This window comes from Saccopteryx bilineata, chromosome 2 (genome assembly GCF_036850765.1).
Source record: "Saccopteryx bilineata isolate mSacBil1 chromosome 2, mSacBil1_pri_phased_curated, whole genome shotgun sequence".
Taxonomy (NCBI): domain Eukaryota; kingdom Metazoa; phylum Chordata; class Mammalia; order Chiroptera; family Emballonuridae; genus Saccopteryx; species Saccopteryx bilineata.
Window position 1 is genome coordinate 146,330,282 of NC_089491.1, and position 17,844 is coordinate 146,348,125.

Sequence of the window (17,844 nt, forward strand, 5' to 3'; positions counted from 1 at the left end):
GGTGTTTTTAACACTGTGGTTATAATTATGTTGCAATTTAAAAAAATAGGTCTAGCCCTGGCTGGTTTGCTCAGCGGTAGAATGTCGGCCTGGCGTGCAGGAGTCCCGGGTTCAATTCCCAGCCAGGGCACACAGGAGAAGCGCCCATCTGCTTCTCCACCCCTCCCCCTCTCCTTCCTCTCTCTCTCTTCCCCTCCCGCAGCGGAGGCTCCATTGGAGCAAAGATGGCCCGGGCGCTGAGGATGGCTCTGTGGCCTCTGCCTCAGGCACTAGAATGGCTCTGGTTGCAACAGAGCAACGCCCCAGATGGGCAGAGCATTGCCCACTGGTGGGCGTGCGGATGGATCCCAGTCAGGCGCATGCGGGAGTCTGACTGCCTCTCCATTTCCAACTTCAGAAAAATACAAAAAAAAAAAAAAGAAAAGAAAGCGGTGTCTTTGTGACAACTTGTGTCTTTCGAGCTTTTCCAGAAGTCTGAGGATTCTAGAATGCTGGGGTTTTTCTTTTTTGTTGTTTTTAGCTAGAGAGTGAGAGAGAGACATAGGGACAGACAGACAGAGAGAGAGATGAGAAGCATCAACCTGTGGTTCTGGCATTTTAGTTGTTCATTGATTGCTTTCTCATGTGTATCTTGACTGAGCCAGTGACCCCTTGCTTAAGCCAGTGACCATGGGATAATGTCTATGATCCCATGCTCAAGCTGATGAGCCCACACTCAAGCTGATGAGTCCACACTCAAACCAGCAATCCTGGGGTTTTGAACCTTTGTTCTCAGCATCCCTGGCTGATGCACTATCCACTGTGCCACCTCCTGGTCAGGCTAGAATGCTGGGTTTTGAATAGGAAAGATTGATTGGATTTTCTTTTTCAGTCTTACCATGTCAAGAGTGATTTACCCACCTAAAAGACTGGCTTATTTTTCTTGTGAGGTGTAAATGAAAGAATGTGTAAATAGTACTAGCTCATCTAAGTCACTGTGAATATTTAAATTATGATATATGAAATATTCATTTCTCCTGAATTTTAATGCCATGTAAATATAAGTTACAACATAAAATTTTGTGGCACATTAAGATATATTTAGTGGGAAAGAGTAGTAATGGATTTCAGATATTTTTGTCTGGCAGTTTATGTAGATGTTTACAATTTTTGTCTTAATGTGGAATTGGAATTTCAGAATTTTAGATCTAGAATCATTTTATGTGTTCGGAAGGTGCAGTCTCCCTGTCTTCTTTTGCCCAGTGTTACATCATTGCTGTGAAAGCTTTATTACCTAGATTTCCTGATTCAGTGGAAGACTTTTTCTTTTAAACATTATGGCTGCCCTCATGCAGGAGATCAAGGGCCTTTTTTCAGAATGTATTTTCTGCTTTAGAAATTGGTTTCAAATTAGTTTTTCATATGTATAGATTTAATGACAGATGAATTGAGTTGAGTTAGAAGATTTTGCTTTTTATTGATAGAGAAAACATACAATGTTTTGTTTTTGCTCTATAACTGCCTCTTCAGAACAGATACCCCAAACAAGTGAGGTATAATTTTTTTCTTTGATAAATTTGTGTGTGTGTGTGTTTATTTTCTAACTTTATGTATGGTAGGCATATTTAGGCTTTTTCAGTAGCTGTGGAACTACTCCACATAGATGCATTGTTACTCTCTTCCAGTAAACATTATGGATGGCAAGCCAGTAAGTAGTTGGGTGAATTGAATAAGCTACAGAAGGAGGTCAAGGGCCTGTTTATTCTAGAAAACCTAGTTTTAAGTTCCAGCTAAGCATTTACTAGTTATCTATGGGAAATCACTGTTATTTTTTACATTGAGTTTCTTGGTTTATAAGTTGGATAATAAAGTCCACCCTAGCCACCTGCATGGGCTACCATTTAATTAAAATACTTTTTTTGGTTTGCATTATAAAAGCACTTTATAAGCGCTAGTGTACCATAATGTAGGGATTAGTGACCCTGTGTTTCAGAGGAAATATATTTGGAATCAATGATGTGACTTTAGAAGAAGAGGTGGGGACAAATTAGGGGTGAAGGGCCTAACTGTTGAATATGTATAATAATGAAATCAGAGAGTTACCATAAGAGCCTAAGGAAAGAATTTTTCTAATGTTTGCCTTACAGTTTTTATGTCTTATTCTATAGCATAGATTTGTAAAAAGTATTAGGAGAATCATATATGATCTAGAAAAAAACATTATTTTTATATTGATTCCATGAACTGATTGATCTTCAAATATATTTTATGAGTTTTTTGTTTTTGTTTTTGTATTTTTCCAAAGTTAGAAGCGGGGAGGCAGTCAGATAGACTCCTGCATGTGCCCAACTGGGATCCACCCAGAATGCCCACTAGGGGGTGATGCTCTGCCCATCTGGAGTGTTGTTCCTTTGTGGCTGGAGCCATTCTAGCGCCTGAAGTGGAGGCCATGGAGCTGTCCTCAGCGCCCAGGCCAACTTTGCTTGAATGGAGCCTTCATTTTGGGAGGGGAAGAGAGAAACAGAGAGGAAGGAGAGGGGGAGGGGTGGAGAAGCAGATAGGCGCTTCTCCTGTGTGCCCTGACTGGGAATCAAACCCAGGACTTCCACACACCTGGTGGATGCTCTACCACTGAGCCAACCAGCCAGGGCCATATTTTAGTTTTTATAACAGATTTATAGCAATGAATATGGAAAAGAAAGAAAAAAGAGAGTACCAAGCATTCTGCTAGAGGCTTTCAGGTCTGTTACTCTCTTGACTTTCACAAGTACTTTATAAAATGGTGAATGTTGTTAATTCAAAAATATTTTTTGAGTGATAGTTAACATACAGTATTATATTGGTTTCAGGTACACATCATAGAGATTCAATATTTATGTAACTTTTAAAGTGATCATTCTGGCCCTGGCCGGTTGGCTCAGCAGTAGAGCATCAGCCTGGCATGTGGAAGTCCTGGGTTCGATTCCCGGCCAGGGCATACAGAAGTGCTCATCTGCTTCTCCACCCTTCCCCCTCTCCTTCCTCTCTATCTCTCTCTTCCCCTCCCGCAGCCAAGGCTCCATTGGAGCAAAGTTGGCCTGAGCACTGGGGATGGCTCCATGGCCTCTGCCTCAGGCGCTAGAATGGCTCCAGCTGCAATGGAGCAACGCACCTGTCTGCCCTTCCCCCCCACTTCTCACTTTGGAAAAATACAAAAAAAAAGGGGATCACCCTGACAAGTCAAGTAAAACAGTGAATATTACTAATTTCTATTTTATAAATGGAAAACTCATGTCATAAACTATGAATGTAAAGCCATTTACCTGGCAAGTGATGAAACTGGCATTCAAACCCAGGTCTCTCTGTTATTTGATATTCCATTTTTTGTTTTAGTATGGTATGTGGTTGAAGAAGGTAAGATAATAATAGTTTCATGAAATGAAATTTAAATCTCTAGATTTTTTGTAGAGAGTAGGATTTATATAAATTATTATGAAGGTATAGAAATAGCATATCTGGACTTTTCTGTTGCATAAATTAGGAATTTAGCTTGACCAGGCGGTGGCGCAGTGGATAGAGCGTTGGACTGGGATGCAGAGGACCCAGGTTCGAGACCCCGAGGTTGCCAGCTTGAGCGCAGGCTCATCTGGTTTGAGCAGAATTCCACCAGCTTGAGCCCAAGGTCGCTGGCTCCAGCAAGGGGTTACTTGGTCTGCTGAAGGCCCACAGTCAAGGCACATATGAGAAAGCAATCAATGAACAACTAAGGTGTTGCAACGCGCAATGAAAAACTAATGATTGATGCTTCTCATCTCTCTCCATTCCTGTCTGTCTGTCCCTGTCTATCCCTCTCTCTGACTCACTCTCTGTCTTTGTAAAAAGTAAATAAATTAACACCCCCCAAAAAAGAATTAGGAATTTACCTGGATGAGATTTTGGCATTATTTCATCGACTATAATTAAAGATAGTTAAAATCCATATGATGTCTTATATGTTCTAAATATTATTAGTATATTAGTTCATTGTCAATGTCTTTTGTTTAGTTTCTTAGATGACTTTCTGAAATTTTAATGGAAATGGAATTAAGAGATCTAGTCTATATGTCCAAACGAATTGCTACTTAAAGATATTCTATGTTGACTAATTTTGAAAAAGCAAATAAAGAATGTACTTGTTTTCTTTATATATTTGAAGGCTTATATGATTTTAAGTGTAAGTGGGGTATACTTCTACATGTATTTGACGTTTAAAAGCCCTTGAGAATTGTAACAGACCTGTTCTTCTGTTTTTATTAGGTGTTAGACAAACCCAGTAGGCTGACAGAAAAGGAACTTGCTGAGGCTGCGAGCAAGTGGGCTGCTGAGAAGCTAGAGAAAGCAGATGAAAGTAACCTACCTGAAATTTCTGAGTACGAGGTAAGCATAGTTTCTCCTTTATGTTTCACATTTGAGAGTTTAGTCTAGATTTTAAATTATGACCAGACCTGTGGTGGCACAGTGGATAAAGCATTGACCTAGAATGCTGAGATCACTGGTTCAAAGCCCTGGGTTTGCCTGGTCAAGGTACAAATGGGAGTTGATGCTTCCTCTTCTTCCTTGCCTTATCTCTCTCTCTCTCCCTCTCCTCACTAAAATAAATTTAAAAAATTTTTTTTAAATTATAGGCTGAAAATATTTGGTTGGACTACTAAAAGTTACCACATACAATAATAGTAGGACTATGTATGAATGAATGACTCTGAATTTAATAATTATACTGTGTCAATGTCTCCAATAGTTTAGAAGTGCAGGAATTTTATAAATAGGAAATAAAAAGAAAATACATTACTTATGTGTTTCTTTTATGGATTTTGCTATTAAAAGTTCCTAGAGCCTGACCAGGATAGAGCATCGGACTGGGATGCAGAGGACCCAGGTTCGAGACCCCGAGGTTGCCAGCTTGAGCGCGGGCTCATTTGGTTTGAGCAAAAGCCCATCAGCTTGAACCCAGGGTCGCTGCCTCCAGCAAGGGGTTACTCGGTCTGCTGAAGGCCCGCAGTCAAGGCACATATGAGAAAGCAGTCAATGAACAACTAAGGTGTTGCAACGTGCAATGAAAAACTAATGATTGATGCTTCTCATCTCTTTGTTCCTGTCTGTCTGTCCCTGTCTATCTCTCTCTGACTCACTCTCTGTCTCTGTAAAAAATAAATAAATAAATAATTAATTAAAAAAAAAAGTTCCTAGAAATCATGATAAGCCATTAGACATAAACCAGTGAATTCAGAACAGATATCTAATTAGACCTTGGTCTTGGGCTATATTTATGAGTGTTAATCTAGTCTATGGAAATTATCTCATAAATATTCCAAGAAATGAAATTGTGCAGTTTGTGTTACTTATGACCTTTGATGAGTCTTTAATCCCAAAAGATGGGATCATTTTGGGCCCTTAAACACTATTTCTGAAATGTCTGTATTTTAATATTTTTAAATGAAATGAAAAATTTTTATATAACCTATAACATCTGTAATAAGGAAATATAGATGTTTTATGGGCAAAATTAAGCTTTTAGATTCAGGATTTGATGCTTAAGGAATTATTTTGACATGATAGGCAGAGAATATAAAAATCTTTGTACCATGACAAATTATGTTTCTTTGGAGATTTATGATTTTCAGTTTGTTTTGGATGCCTTTCACAGAATGCCTTTTGTTTGATAAAAGGGATTGAACATTGGAATTTAATATACATATTACATTACTACATACCATAAACTAAGGAAAAGGTTCTTTCCAAAATAACTAATGTACACAGCTCCTAGAAAGGACAAACCAATACAGACCCTATCTGTAGTTATGCAAATGGGGACTTTTTTTTATCTATCATGTAGATATTAATTCTTAAGTAGGTCAGGGGTTTTCTTTTGTTGTTGTTATAGCTATAAAATAGATATTTTATCCATATTCTTGAATAAATTTTTCTAAAACATCAAGCTCTTCCTCTTTGGTACCTTTCTAGTACTATTTAAATGTATGAACAATATAGTGATGCATATACTAGGGTCATTTTGCTTATTTTCTTTGATAATTTAGAATAATGGCTTTTATATTAGTAATAGATATAAATGCCTCAAAATTGCTGTTTTGGAGAACTGGTCATTTTTCTCAGGGTACTTAAATTCAAAAACTTCTAAAAACACTATTGTTGTTTGTTAAATACTTTCTATTCAATTAGCAAGGTTTTATTAAGATATATTTATTCTCTATTACCCAACCCCATTATTTTTTAATCTCGTAAATTAAAAAGAAAATCTCACTATCTACCTTTCCCTGCTTTTTTTTTTTATACCTTTCCCAGCTTTTAAATATTCTACTGATATTTCTATAATATTGCTTGACTGGATCTTAACTTTGAATAGATAGTGACGTTGAGTCTTGTAGGACTCTTTTAAACTTCTTTATTTTTTCTCTAAAGTATGCCCTGAATTTCCTAGATTTTGAATTAATAGAAGTAAGTAACCCTGAAAATCTGTAAGCAGAATCATAGATCAGACATGATCTTCTGTTGAACCAAAGGCAAGGTGAGTGAGAGTGGAATTGAGATCACTTGAGTGTGCTTGTTACTTGTTGTGTCTCTTTACTGTTTGCTGAGAAGCATCCTCAAGTTTGTAGCATTATCTAAAAATGTTTTTCAAGTTAGATTTATACATTTTTTTATACTGGAAATAAAACAGTTGGAAATTTTATTTTAAACTCTGTTTTTTTTTTAATTTATTTTATTTTATTTTATTTATTCATTTTAGAGAGGAGAGAGAGAGGGAGGGGGGGGAGGAGCTGAAAGCATCAACTCCCATATGTACCTTGACCAGACAAGCCCAGGGTTTCGAACCGGCGACCTCAGCATTTCCAGGTTGACGCTTTATCCACTGCATCACCACAGGTCAGGTCTTAAACTTTGTTTTTACTTTAAATATTTTATACTCTGTTTTTTGTTTAAAAGCTTAATCCCACCATATCTTATTAACATTTTGCTCAAGTACGATAGTTAACTTTTGTTCTTGAGTGTTTTTAAATACTTCAGTGACCCATGCTTTTTGAAATATAGACTTTTTCAGAATTTTAACCTTGGTCTGTAAACTCATATCTGATTTGAAATAATAAGCTGGAAGGAAAAAGGGACTTTGATGCATGGACAGAGTTTGATATATAGTACTTTGTATGTATGTGTGTTTAAATTTAGTTGTAACAGTATTTTATATTAGCTATTGAAATAATGGTCTGTGTACTTCAGAAACAGTGTGTAGGTTCATTTTCAAGAGTAGAGAGAGATTAAATATTTAGGTTTCCAGGTTATTTTCTCTTGCTGCCACCAGTGTAGTTTTAAGCAATTTCGTTGGGAGACCAGGTAGTTTATAGGTGAAGTCCAGTGAAATTGAAGATAGGCCCTGGCCGGTTGGCTCAGCAGTAGAGCGTCGGCCTGGCGTGCGGGGGACCCGGGTTTGATTCCCGGCCAGGGCACATAGGAGAAGCGCCCATTTGCTTCTCCACCCCCGCCCCCCCCCCCTCCTTCCTCTCTGTCTCTCTCTTCCCCTCCCACAGCCGAGGCTCCATTGGAGCAAAGATGGCCCGGGCGCTGGGGATGGCTCCTTGGCCTCTGCCCCAGGCGCTAGAGTGGCTCTGTTCTCGGCAGAGCGACGCCCCAGAGGGGCAGAGCGACCCCCTGGAGGGGCAGAGCATCACCCCCTGGTGGGCAGAGCATCGCCCCTGGTGGGCGTGCCAGGTGGATCCCGGTCGGGTGCATGCGGGAGTCTGACCGTCTCTCCCCGTTTCCAGCTTCAGAAAAGAAAAAAGAAAAGAAAAGAAAAAAGAAAAGAAAAAAAAAGAAATTGAAGATATGTTCAGTGATATACTTAAATATTCAGGATTGTTGTAGTTCCTGTTTAGTTTTATAATTTTACTTTTTGGCCACTAATAGAGTATTTCCTAAAGTATTTGATACAATGTTTGAGAAATGCTAGACTTTAAAAATTTAGGTTGATTTTGATAATTCAGCACTTTTCTGAGATTTTTAGTATGTTAATATGCTCATCCATGGTCTGTGAAAGGAGGAAATAAAGTTTGCATAATTTACCAAATGTTTATGAAATTTTTTTCACAGTACATATTTTAGGATTAGTATTTCAAGGCACATATTTTCAGAAAGTAATATTATATTAAGCTTTTTCATAGTTTATTTAAATTCACTACATATTCATTCTTCATCTACTTGTGTCAAACACTGCAGTAGAGACATCATCCTAGCTGTTAAGGAGTTTACAGTCAAGTTTTATAGAGGTGTAATATACTGTCCTGCCTGACCAGGCAGTGGTGCAGTGGATAAAGCATCAGACCTGGATACAGAGGACCCAGGTTCGAGACCCCGAGGTTGCCACCTTGAGCGCGGGCTCATCTGGTTTGAGCAGAGCTCACCAGCTTGGCTTGGACCCAAGGTCGCTGGCTTGAGCAAGGGATTACTCGGTCTGTTGTAGCCCCACTGTCAAGGCACGTATGAGAAAGCAATCAGTGAACAACTAAGGTATCGCAGTGAAAAACTAATGATTGATGCTTCTCGTCTCTCTTTGTTTCTATCTGTCTGTCTCTATCCCTCTCTCTAACTCTCTCTGTCTCTGTAAATAAAAATTTTAAAAAAGGTCCTAAAACTGGCCAGAAGAGTTTTGCTTTTGGCCATCATAATGAAAAGCAAATTATTTAGAGGCTGTTAGGCTTGGGACTCTGAAGTATCAGGTTTGAAACCGATTGAACCCAAGGTCACTGGATCGGCTGGAGTCCCATGGGTCAAGGCATATATGAGAAGCAATCAATGAACAACTAAAGTGATGCATCTGTGAGTTACGTCATCTCTCTCTCTCTTCCTCATCTCTCTCTCCTCCTGTCTCTCTCTCTTGCTTAAAAAGAATAAATAAATAAATTTTAAAATAGAGGTTATTAGAATGTCTCAGTAGAGCAGGTTATTTTTTGCTGTAGAATAACGTTTAAATATTTTTATTTAAATGTGAATTATGTCTTTTTCTTTTTTCTTTTTTATTTTTTTAATTTATTTTTTTTTAATAAATTTTTATTAATGGTAATGGGATGACATTAATAAATCAGGGTACATATATTCAAAGAAAACATGTCTAGGTTATTTTGTCATCAAATTATGTTGCAAACCCCTCGCCCAAAGTCAGATTGTCCTCCGTCACCCTCTATCTAGTTCTCTGTGCCCCTCCCCCTCCCCCTCTCTCCCTCCCTCCCTCCCATGTCCTCCCTCCCCCCCCACCCTTGGTAACCACCACACTCTTGTCCATGTCTCTTAGTCTCATTTTTATGTTCCACCAATGTATGGAATCATGTAGTTCTTGTTTTTTTCTGATTTACTTATTTCACTCCTTATAATGTTATCAAGATCCCACCATTTTGCTGTAAATGATCTGATGTCATCATTTCTTATGGCTGAGTAGTATTCCATAGTGTATATGTGCCACATCTTCTTTATCCAGTCTTCTATTGAAGGGCTTTTTGGTTGTTTCCATGTCTTGGCCACTGTGAACAGTGCTGCAATGAACATGGGGCTACATGTGTCTTCACGTATCAATGTTTCTGAGGTTTTGGGGTATATACCCAGTAGAGGGATTGCTGGGTCATAAGGTAGTTCTATTTGCAGTTTTTTGAGGAACCACCATACTTTCCTCCATAATGGTTGTACTACTTTACAGTCCCACCAACAGTGAATGAGGGTTCCTTTTTCTCCACAGCCTCTCCAACATTTGCTATTACCCGTCTTGTTGATAATAGCTAATCTAACAGGAGTGAAGTGGTATCTCATTGTAGTTTTGATTTGCATTTCTCTAATAACTAATGAAGCTGAGCATCTTTTCATATATCTGTTGGCCATTTGTATCTCTTCCTGGGAGAAGTGTCTGTTCATGTCCTCTTCCCATTTTTTTATTGGATTGTTTGTTTGTTTGTTGTTGAGTTTTATGAGTTCTTTGTAAATTTTGGATATTAGGCCCTTATCTGAGCTGTCGTTTGAAAATATCAGTTCCCATATAGTTGGCTGTCTGTTTATTTTGATATCAGTTTCTCTTGCTGAGCAAAAACTTTTTATTCTGATGTAGTCCCATTCATTTATCTTTGCCTTCACTTCTCTTGCCATTGGAGTCAAGTTCATAAAATGTTCTTTAAAACCCAGGTCCATGATTTTAGTACCTATGTCTTCTTCTATGTACTTTATTGTTTCAGGTCTTATATTTAGGTCTTTGATCCATTTTGAATTAATTTTAGTACACGGGGACAGGCTGTAGTCGAGTTTCATTCTTTTGCATGTGGCTTTCCAGTTTTCCCAACACCATTTCTTGAAGAGGCTTTCTTTTCTCCAATGTGTGTTGTTGGCCCCTTTATCAAAGATTATTTGACCATATATATGTGGTTTTATTTCTGGGCTTTCTATTCTGTTCCATTGGTCTGAGTGTCTATTTTTTTGCCAATACCATGCTGTTTTGATTATCGTGGCCCTATAATATAGTTTAAAGTCAGGTATTGTAATGCCCCCAGCTTCATTCTTTTTCCTTAGGATTGTTTTGGCTATTCGGGGTTTTTTATAGTTCCATATAAATCTGATGATTTTTTGTTCCATTTCTTTAAAAAATCTCATAGGGATTTTGATGGGAATTGCATTAAATTTGTATATTGCTTTGGGTAATATGGCCATTTTGATTATATTTATTCTTCCTATCCAAGAACAAGGAATATTTTTCCATCTCATTGTATCTTTTTCGATTTCCCTTAACAATGCTTTGTAATTTTCATTATATAGGTCCTTTACGTTCTTTGTTATGTTTATTCCTAGGTATTTTATTTTTTTTGTTGCAATCGTGAAGGGGATTATTTTTTTGAGTTTGTTTTCTAATATTTCATTGTTGGCATATAGAAAGGCTATGGACTTTTGTATGTTAATTTTGTATCCTGCGACCTTACTGTATTGGTTTATTGTTTCTAATAATCTTTTTGTGGAGTCCTTCGGGTTTTCGATGTATAGGATCATATCATCAGCAAAAAGTGATAGCTTTACTTCTTCTTTTCCGATATGGATGCCTTTTATTTCTTTGTCTTGTCTGATTGCTCTGGCCAGAACTTCTAGCACCACGTTGAATAAGAGTGGAGAGAGTGGACAACCCTGTCTTGTTCCTGATTTAAGGTAGAAAGTCCTCAGTTTTATGCCGTTTAATAGGATGTTGGCTGATGGTTTATCATATATGGCCTTTATCATGTTGAGATATTTTCCTTCTATACCCATTTTGTTGAGAGTCTTAAACATAAAATTGTGTTGTATTTTATCAAAAGCCTTTTCTGCATCTATTGATAAGATCATGTGGTTTTTGTTCTTTGTTTTGTTGATATGGTGTATTACGTTAACCGTTTTGCGTATGTTGAACCATCCTTGAGATTCTGGGATGAATCCCACTTGATCATGATGTATTATTTTTTTAATATGTTGTTGTATTCGGTTTGCCAGTATTTTGTTTAGTATTTTAGCATCTGTATTCATTAGAGATATTGGTCTGTAGTTTTCTTTCTTTGTGCCATCCTTGCCAGATTTTGGTATGAGGGTTATGTTGGCCTCATAAAATGTGTTTGGAAGTATTGCTTCTTCTTCAATTTTTTGGAAGACTTTGAGTAGAATAGGAACCAAGTCTTCTTTGAATGTTTGATAGAATTCACTAGTATAACCGTCTGGGCCTGGACTTTTATTTTTGGGGAGATTTTTAATAGTTTTTTCTATTTCCTCCCTGCTGATTGGTCTGTTTAGGCTTTCTGCTTCTTCATGACTCAGTCTAGGAAGGTTGTATTGTTCTAGGAATTTATCCATTTCTTCTAGATTGTTGTATTTGGTGGCATATAATTTTTCATAGTATTCTACAATAATTCTTTGTATTTCTATGATGTCTGTGGTGATCTCTCCTCTTTCATTTTGGATTTTATTTATTTGAGTCCTGTGTCTTTTTTCCTTGGTGAGTCTTGCCAAGGGTTTGTCAATTTTGTTGATCTTTTCAAAGAACCAGCTCCTTGTTTTATTGATTTTTTCTATAGTTTTTCTGTTCTCTATTTCATTTATTTCTGCTCTGATTTTTATTATCTCCTTTCTTCGGCTGGTTTTGGGTTGTCTTTGTTCTTCTTTTTCTAGTTCCTTAAGGTGTGAAGTTAAGTGGTTTACTTCGGCTCTCTCTTGTTTGTTCATATAGGCCTGAAGTGATATGAACTTTCCTCTTATTACTGCTTTTGCTGCATCCCAGAGATTCTGATATGTCGTATTTTCATTTTCATTTGTCTGTATATATCTTTTGATTTCTGCGCTTATTTCTTCTTTGACCCATTCATTTTTTAGAAGTATGTTGTTTAGTTTCCACATTTTTGTGGGTTTTTCCCCCTCTTTTTTGTAGTTGAATTCTAGTTTCAAGGCTTTATGATCAGAAAATATGCTTGGTACAATTTCAGTTTTTCTAAATTTGCTGATATTGTCTTTGTGGCCCAACATATGGTCAGTTCTTGAGAATGTTCCATGTACACTAGAGAAAAATGTATACTCTGTCGCTTTGGGATGAAGTGTCCTGTAGATGTCTATCATATCCAGGTGTTCTAGTATTTCGTTTAAGGCCACTATATCTTTATTGATTCTCTGTTTGGATGACCGATCTAGAGCCGTCAGCGGTGTATTGAGGTCTCCAAGTATGATTGTATTTTTGTTAGTTTTTGTTTTAAGGTCAATAAGTAGCTGTCTTATATATTTTGGTGCTCCTTGGTTTGGTGCATATATATTAAGGATTGTTATGTCTTCTTGATTCAACTTCCCCTTAATCATTATGAAATGACCATTTTTGTCTCTGAGTACTTTTTCTGTCTTGTAGTCAGCATTATTAGATATGAGTGTTGCTACACCTGCTTTTTTTTGGGTGTTGTTTGCTTGGAATATTGTTTTCCAGCCTTTCACTTTCAATTTGTTTTTATCCTTGTTGCTTAGATGTGTTTCTTATAGGCAGCGTATAGTTGGATTTTCTTTTTTAATCCATTCTGCTACTCTGTGTCTTTTTATTGGTAAGTTTAATCCATTTACATTTAGTGTAATTATTGACACTTATGGGTTCCCTACTGCCATTTTATAAATTGCTTTCTGTTAGTTTTGTATCTAGTTTGATTCTTCTCTTTTGTTTTTCTATCATTTGTTTTTGTTTGTTTGTGTTCCATACTTCTTTCCTCTGTTGCTACCTTTTTTAAGTCAAGTGTTTTTGTGGTGGTTTTTTTAAGGGTGGTTACCATTAAGTAATGAAAAGGGTACCTACCATATTCATTGTAGTACCCTATCTTATAAGTATTTCTGCACTTCATCATCCTTTGCTACTGTTAATCTCCATCCTCTCCCCCCTTTTTTTCCTTTGTTGTCACAGTTTAAGTTTGGTTTTATTGTGTTCTTGGTGGAGCTGTTACTTGTGGTGTTGTTTTCTTTTGTTCTTTGAATCTGGTTGGAAAACCCCCCTTAGTATTTCCTGGAGTGGGGGCTTTCTGTTGATAAATTCTCTCATCTTTTCTGTATTTGTGAATGTTTTTATATCTCCTTCATACTTGAAGGATAGCTTTGATGGGTATAGTATTCTTGGCTGAAAGTTCCTCTCTTTCAGGGCTTTAAATATTGGGGTCCACTCTCTTCTAGCTTGTAGAGTTTCTGCTGAGAAATCTGATGATAATCTAATAGGCCTTCCTTTATATGTTGTACTCTTCTTTTCCCTGGCTGCCTTGAGAATTTTTTCTTTGTCATTGGTTTGTGTCATCTTTATTATGATGTGCCTTGGAGTGGGTTTGTTGGGGTTAAGAAAACTTGATGTTCTGTTTGCTTCTTGAATTTGAGGCTTTAGTTCCTTCCACAGGCTTGGGAAGTTCTCGTCTATTATTTGTTTGAGTATATTCTCCATTCCATTTTCTTTCTCTTCTCCCTCTGATATACCTATTATTCTTATGTTATTCTTTCTGATGGAGTCAGACAATTCCTGTAGGGCTTTCTCATTTTTTATTATTTTTGAGTCTCTTTCTTCTTCTCTCTGTTGTGCCTCAAGTTGTTTGTCTTCTATTTCACTAATCCTATCTTCAATCTGGGCTGTTCTGTTAGCTAAGCTTGTTACCTCGTTTTTCAGCTCGTGAATTGAGTTTTTCATTTCTGTTTGATTTGTTTTTATAGTTTCAATTTCCTTGGTAATATATTCTTTGTGTTCATTGAGTTGTTTTCTGATCTCCCTATATTGCCTTTCTGTGTTTTCTTGTATATCTCTGAGTATTTTTAAGATTTCTATTTTAAATTCTCTTTCATTTAGCTCCAAGTCTTCCAATATGTTAAGTCTTTTCTCCATAGATTTTTCCACATCTATTTGTGTTACCTCTCTTTCTTTTGTATCCATAATATTCGATTTCCTCTTTCTTATCGGCATCTGAGGGTGGTCTTATTGATAGCACTAATTAGAATTAATAAAGAGTAAAAAGAAAAAAAAAAAAAAAAAAGGTTTTTAAAACACCCCACAAAAAAAAACAGTAATAATTTATTATTTCTCCCTTTTCTCTCTCTTCTCTTTCCCTTCTCTCCCCTCCTCAGGGAAATATCGTGCCTATAATGGAGGGCCTGATTTGGGGTGAAGAGTTCAAGGGGCAAAAAAAAGGGAGTAGGGACCTACTAAATGCAAAAAAAAAAAAAAAAAAAAAAAGGAAGAAAATCTTAGACAAGCATAAGATGATTTGCTTGTAAGTGATGGTCAACTAAGAGATATAATGAGAGGGATAAGAGGGAATCAGAAAAAAGGACCAAAAAAGAATAATAAAGAAGAAAAAATAAAAATAATAAGTAAAAATCTGTTGTATTAAGTGGAGCGAAGACTAAATACAGTGGAGACCTTGGGTTGGGAGGACCCAAAATGCCACAAAACTAAACAAACAAGAGAAAAAAAAAATAAAAACAAAAGCAAAAAAGAGAAATAAAGCCAAAAAAAAAGCCTTGAGTCCCAAATTAACTAATTTGTTCGTGATTGAGGATTATATGGGAGGAAAGTAAAATGAGAAAAGAAAAAACGAATAGAAAGGAAAAAATAAGAAAAAGAGAAAAACGAAGGAAGAAATAAAATAGGAGGAGAAAAAAATAAAATAAAGCAAGACAAAAAAAATAAAACAAAAAAAACAAAACAAAAGAGGAGAGAGTGAGAGTTAAGTGTTTTGGAGTATAACCTTAAAGGAGGGTGAGGATGAAGAAGAAAAATAAAATGCAACACTCATGGGTTGTGTAGTTCAAGAAAGGGGAAGCATAAGATGGGCAGAGAATAGAAGGACTGAGGTGGAGGAAATAAAGGCAAAAAGATAGAAGAAACAAACAACAACAACAACAAAAAATTAGTGGATCAAGTTGTAAAGTCTGTGGGTTTTTCTTGATTTTGAGAGGTTAACTTCTTCCTTTTTCTTTTCTCTCCCTCTTCCTAGTCGGTGACTCTGTACCCCAGGCTCTGCCCCTGTGTCACTCTTAGGTAGGGATTTGCAGTTGATGGGATTGTATGGCAATGTCATATAATTGGCTTTAGTCTTGCTGGAAGTAAAGGCTTGTTGGCGTTTGCAGGGTCCAACGATGAGAGAGTTTGCTTTCCTGGATTCTCTCTCCTAGTCCCCCCTTTCTGAATTAGCAGCCTGGTGATCCAGCTATAAGGCTGCAACTGCTTCTGCCTGGGGAGTAAGAGGCTCAAAGAGCTGGGAAATCCCCACTCTATCCCCACTCAGTGCAAGGCTTTGGGAAAGGCTCTGACAGTCAGGGCCTCCAGTGTAATCAGGCGGGGGTGGGAGTCAATTGTTGTCAAGGTGACTGTTCAGCGCCTATCATTTAGTTGGACCTCTCAACCCAGGCTTTCCACACTTTGTAGCCTGTTTTTGCAGGGAAGAAGAGGCACTAGTCTCTGCTTACGACTAGTGTAGTATAGACCTTATTATCTGCCAAGTCCTTCTTGTTAGCGTTTATCCCTGAATATGGAGGCTCTATCAATCAGAAGTTGCCCCCGCCCCTTTAGCGAGAGGCACTAAAAAATATCACGCCTCTTGTCTTGGATCGCTGAACTGAGAGAGATCTTATCAATTAGAACCGAGGGTGCGCAGATTTTATGGGTTAAGCTAATTTCAGTGATTGGGTCGCAGCTGTGCTTCCGAAGGTATTTTAGGCTGCCTGCGCGCACCCCTCCCCCAACGCTTGATTGTTAGCTTGAATGGCTGGGTGAGGTGCCCCGCCCACGGAGAGAATCTCCCAAGCCTCTCCCGCTCGCCCCGCCGCTGGCGGCTGGACCGCACCAGGCGCAGGATAATGGAGCCCCCTGGGTGTGCAGGGCAGCAGGGCACCCTGGGCGCGTGGAATGCCCAAGGCACGCGCGTGAGTGGGGCGCTCCGGGCACCGGTGGCCGGCGACCCCCACTCGCAGTGTGCGGGCCGCTGGGAACGTCAGCGGTGCTCAACCGGACCGGGCGCGCGCGCGGCGGCGCGGCGGCTCACGGTGGCGGTCGCAGCGGCCGCTCGCGGCGGCTCGCGGTTCCCAAGTATATGGGCTGACTCACCGCAGGCGCACTCCCTCGCGGCTTGAATGAGCGTCGCTGCTGCGGTAGCTTCCTCCACACCCTCGTCTCTCAGATTCAAGTGATAACAGTCCTTTTGCTTTCAGTTTGTGTGGAACTCCGGAATGCTCCGAGGATAAATTTTTCTGTTTCTAGTTGATAAATTTGTTGTGATTTAGGGGAGAGCTGTCGGACGGGCTTCTCACGGCGCCATTTCCGTGACGTCACTCCGTCTTTTTCATATATATACACACAAACATACATATACATACATACATACATATATACATACATATATGTATATGTAGGGCATTATTTTCCCCTTTAGTATCACTCCCTATTCTGTCCCCAGTGAAGATCTTCATGGTCCTCATTGAGATTCATTCAGTGGAATCAATAGTGTTTGAGATAACAAAACTCAAGATCTTTCTTGATTCTACTTTCCTCCACTTCCTGTTGTAATTTTATGACATTTGTATTACAGTGATGACCTTATATTGTCTTTATTAAAACAATTTTTTTAGTCCCTGGCCAGTGGTTCAGTGGATAGTGCATTGGCTTGGCATATGGATGTTCTGGGTTCGATTCCCAGTCAGGGCACACAGGAGAAATGACCATCTGCTTCTCTCCCCTTTTTTCTCTTTCCCCCTTTTGTTTCTTTTCTCTTCCCACAGCCAGTGGCTTGATTGGTTTGAGTGTGGGCCCTGGTGCTAAGGATAGGTCCATTGGAGCACAAAAACCTGAAGTGCTAAAAGTAGCTCAGTACTCAAGCATTGGCCCCAGAAGGGGTTGCTGGGTGGATCCTGGTCAGATGCATGCAAGAGTCTGCCTCACTATCTGCCCTCTTCTTACCCCTCCCCCAAAATTTCTTTTAACTGTCTAGTTCTAGATACAGAAGGTCCTCAGGTTACGACACAGTTCCGTTCCTATGACAGTGACATAGTCCGAATTTTGGTGTAAGTCGAAGTACACCCTAGCCTAACACAGACAACTTGTGCTTTTAAGAGTTCAAAATGGCATAGGTAAGTGTACTGGGGACGCAAACTCCCTCACTCATATGTCGCCTTACTACGTATTCTGCTGCATGCAGCCAAACTAGTTTACCTATGTAATCTGTAAGTACAACACTAACAGTATAAGCAGAAATACTCCACGTCTCAATCTGTTAAAGTTTTTATGAAACTGAGCATTGTAAGCTCATCATTATGTCGAGATTGTTGTAACCCGAGGACCCCTGTATATTGAATGTATCT

At 38.5% G+C, this 17,844-nt stretch overlaps 1 protein-coding gene across 9 annotated transcripts in view; it reads left to right on the top strand.

The window, feature by feature from the left end:
• PPHLN1 (periphilin 1) overlaps positions 1-17,844 on the top strand; it is a 185,469-nt gene that overhangs the window by 114,845 nt on the left and 52,780 nt on the right. For all 9 annotated transcript variants that reach the window (XM_066258133.1, XM_066258139.1, XM_066258136.1 and 6 more), the window contains one exon: positions 4,255-4,374. In XM_066258133.1, the coding sequence (XP_066114230.1) occupies positions 4,255-4,374 (120 nt within the window). The remainder of the gene's footprint in view (positions 1-4,254; positions 4,375-17,844) is intronic.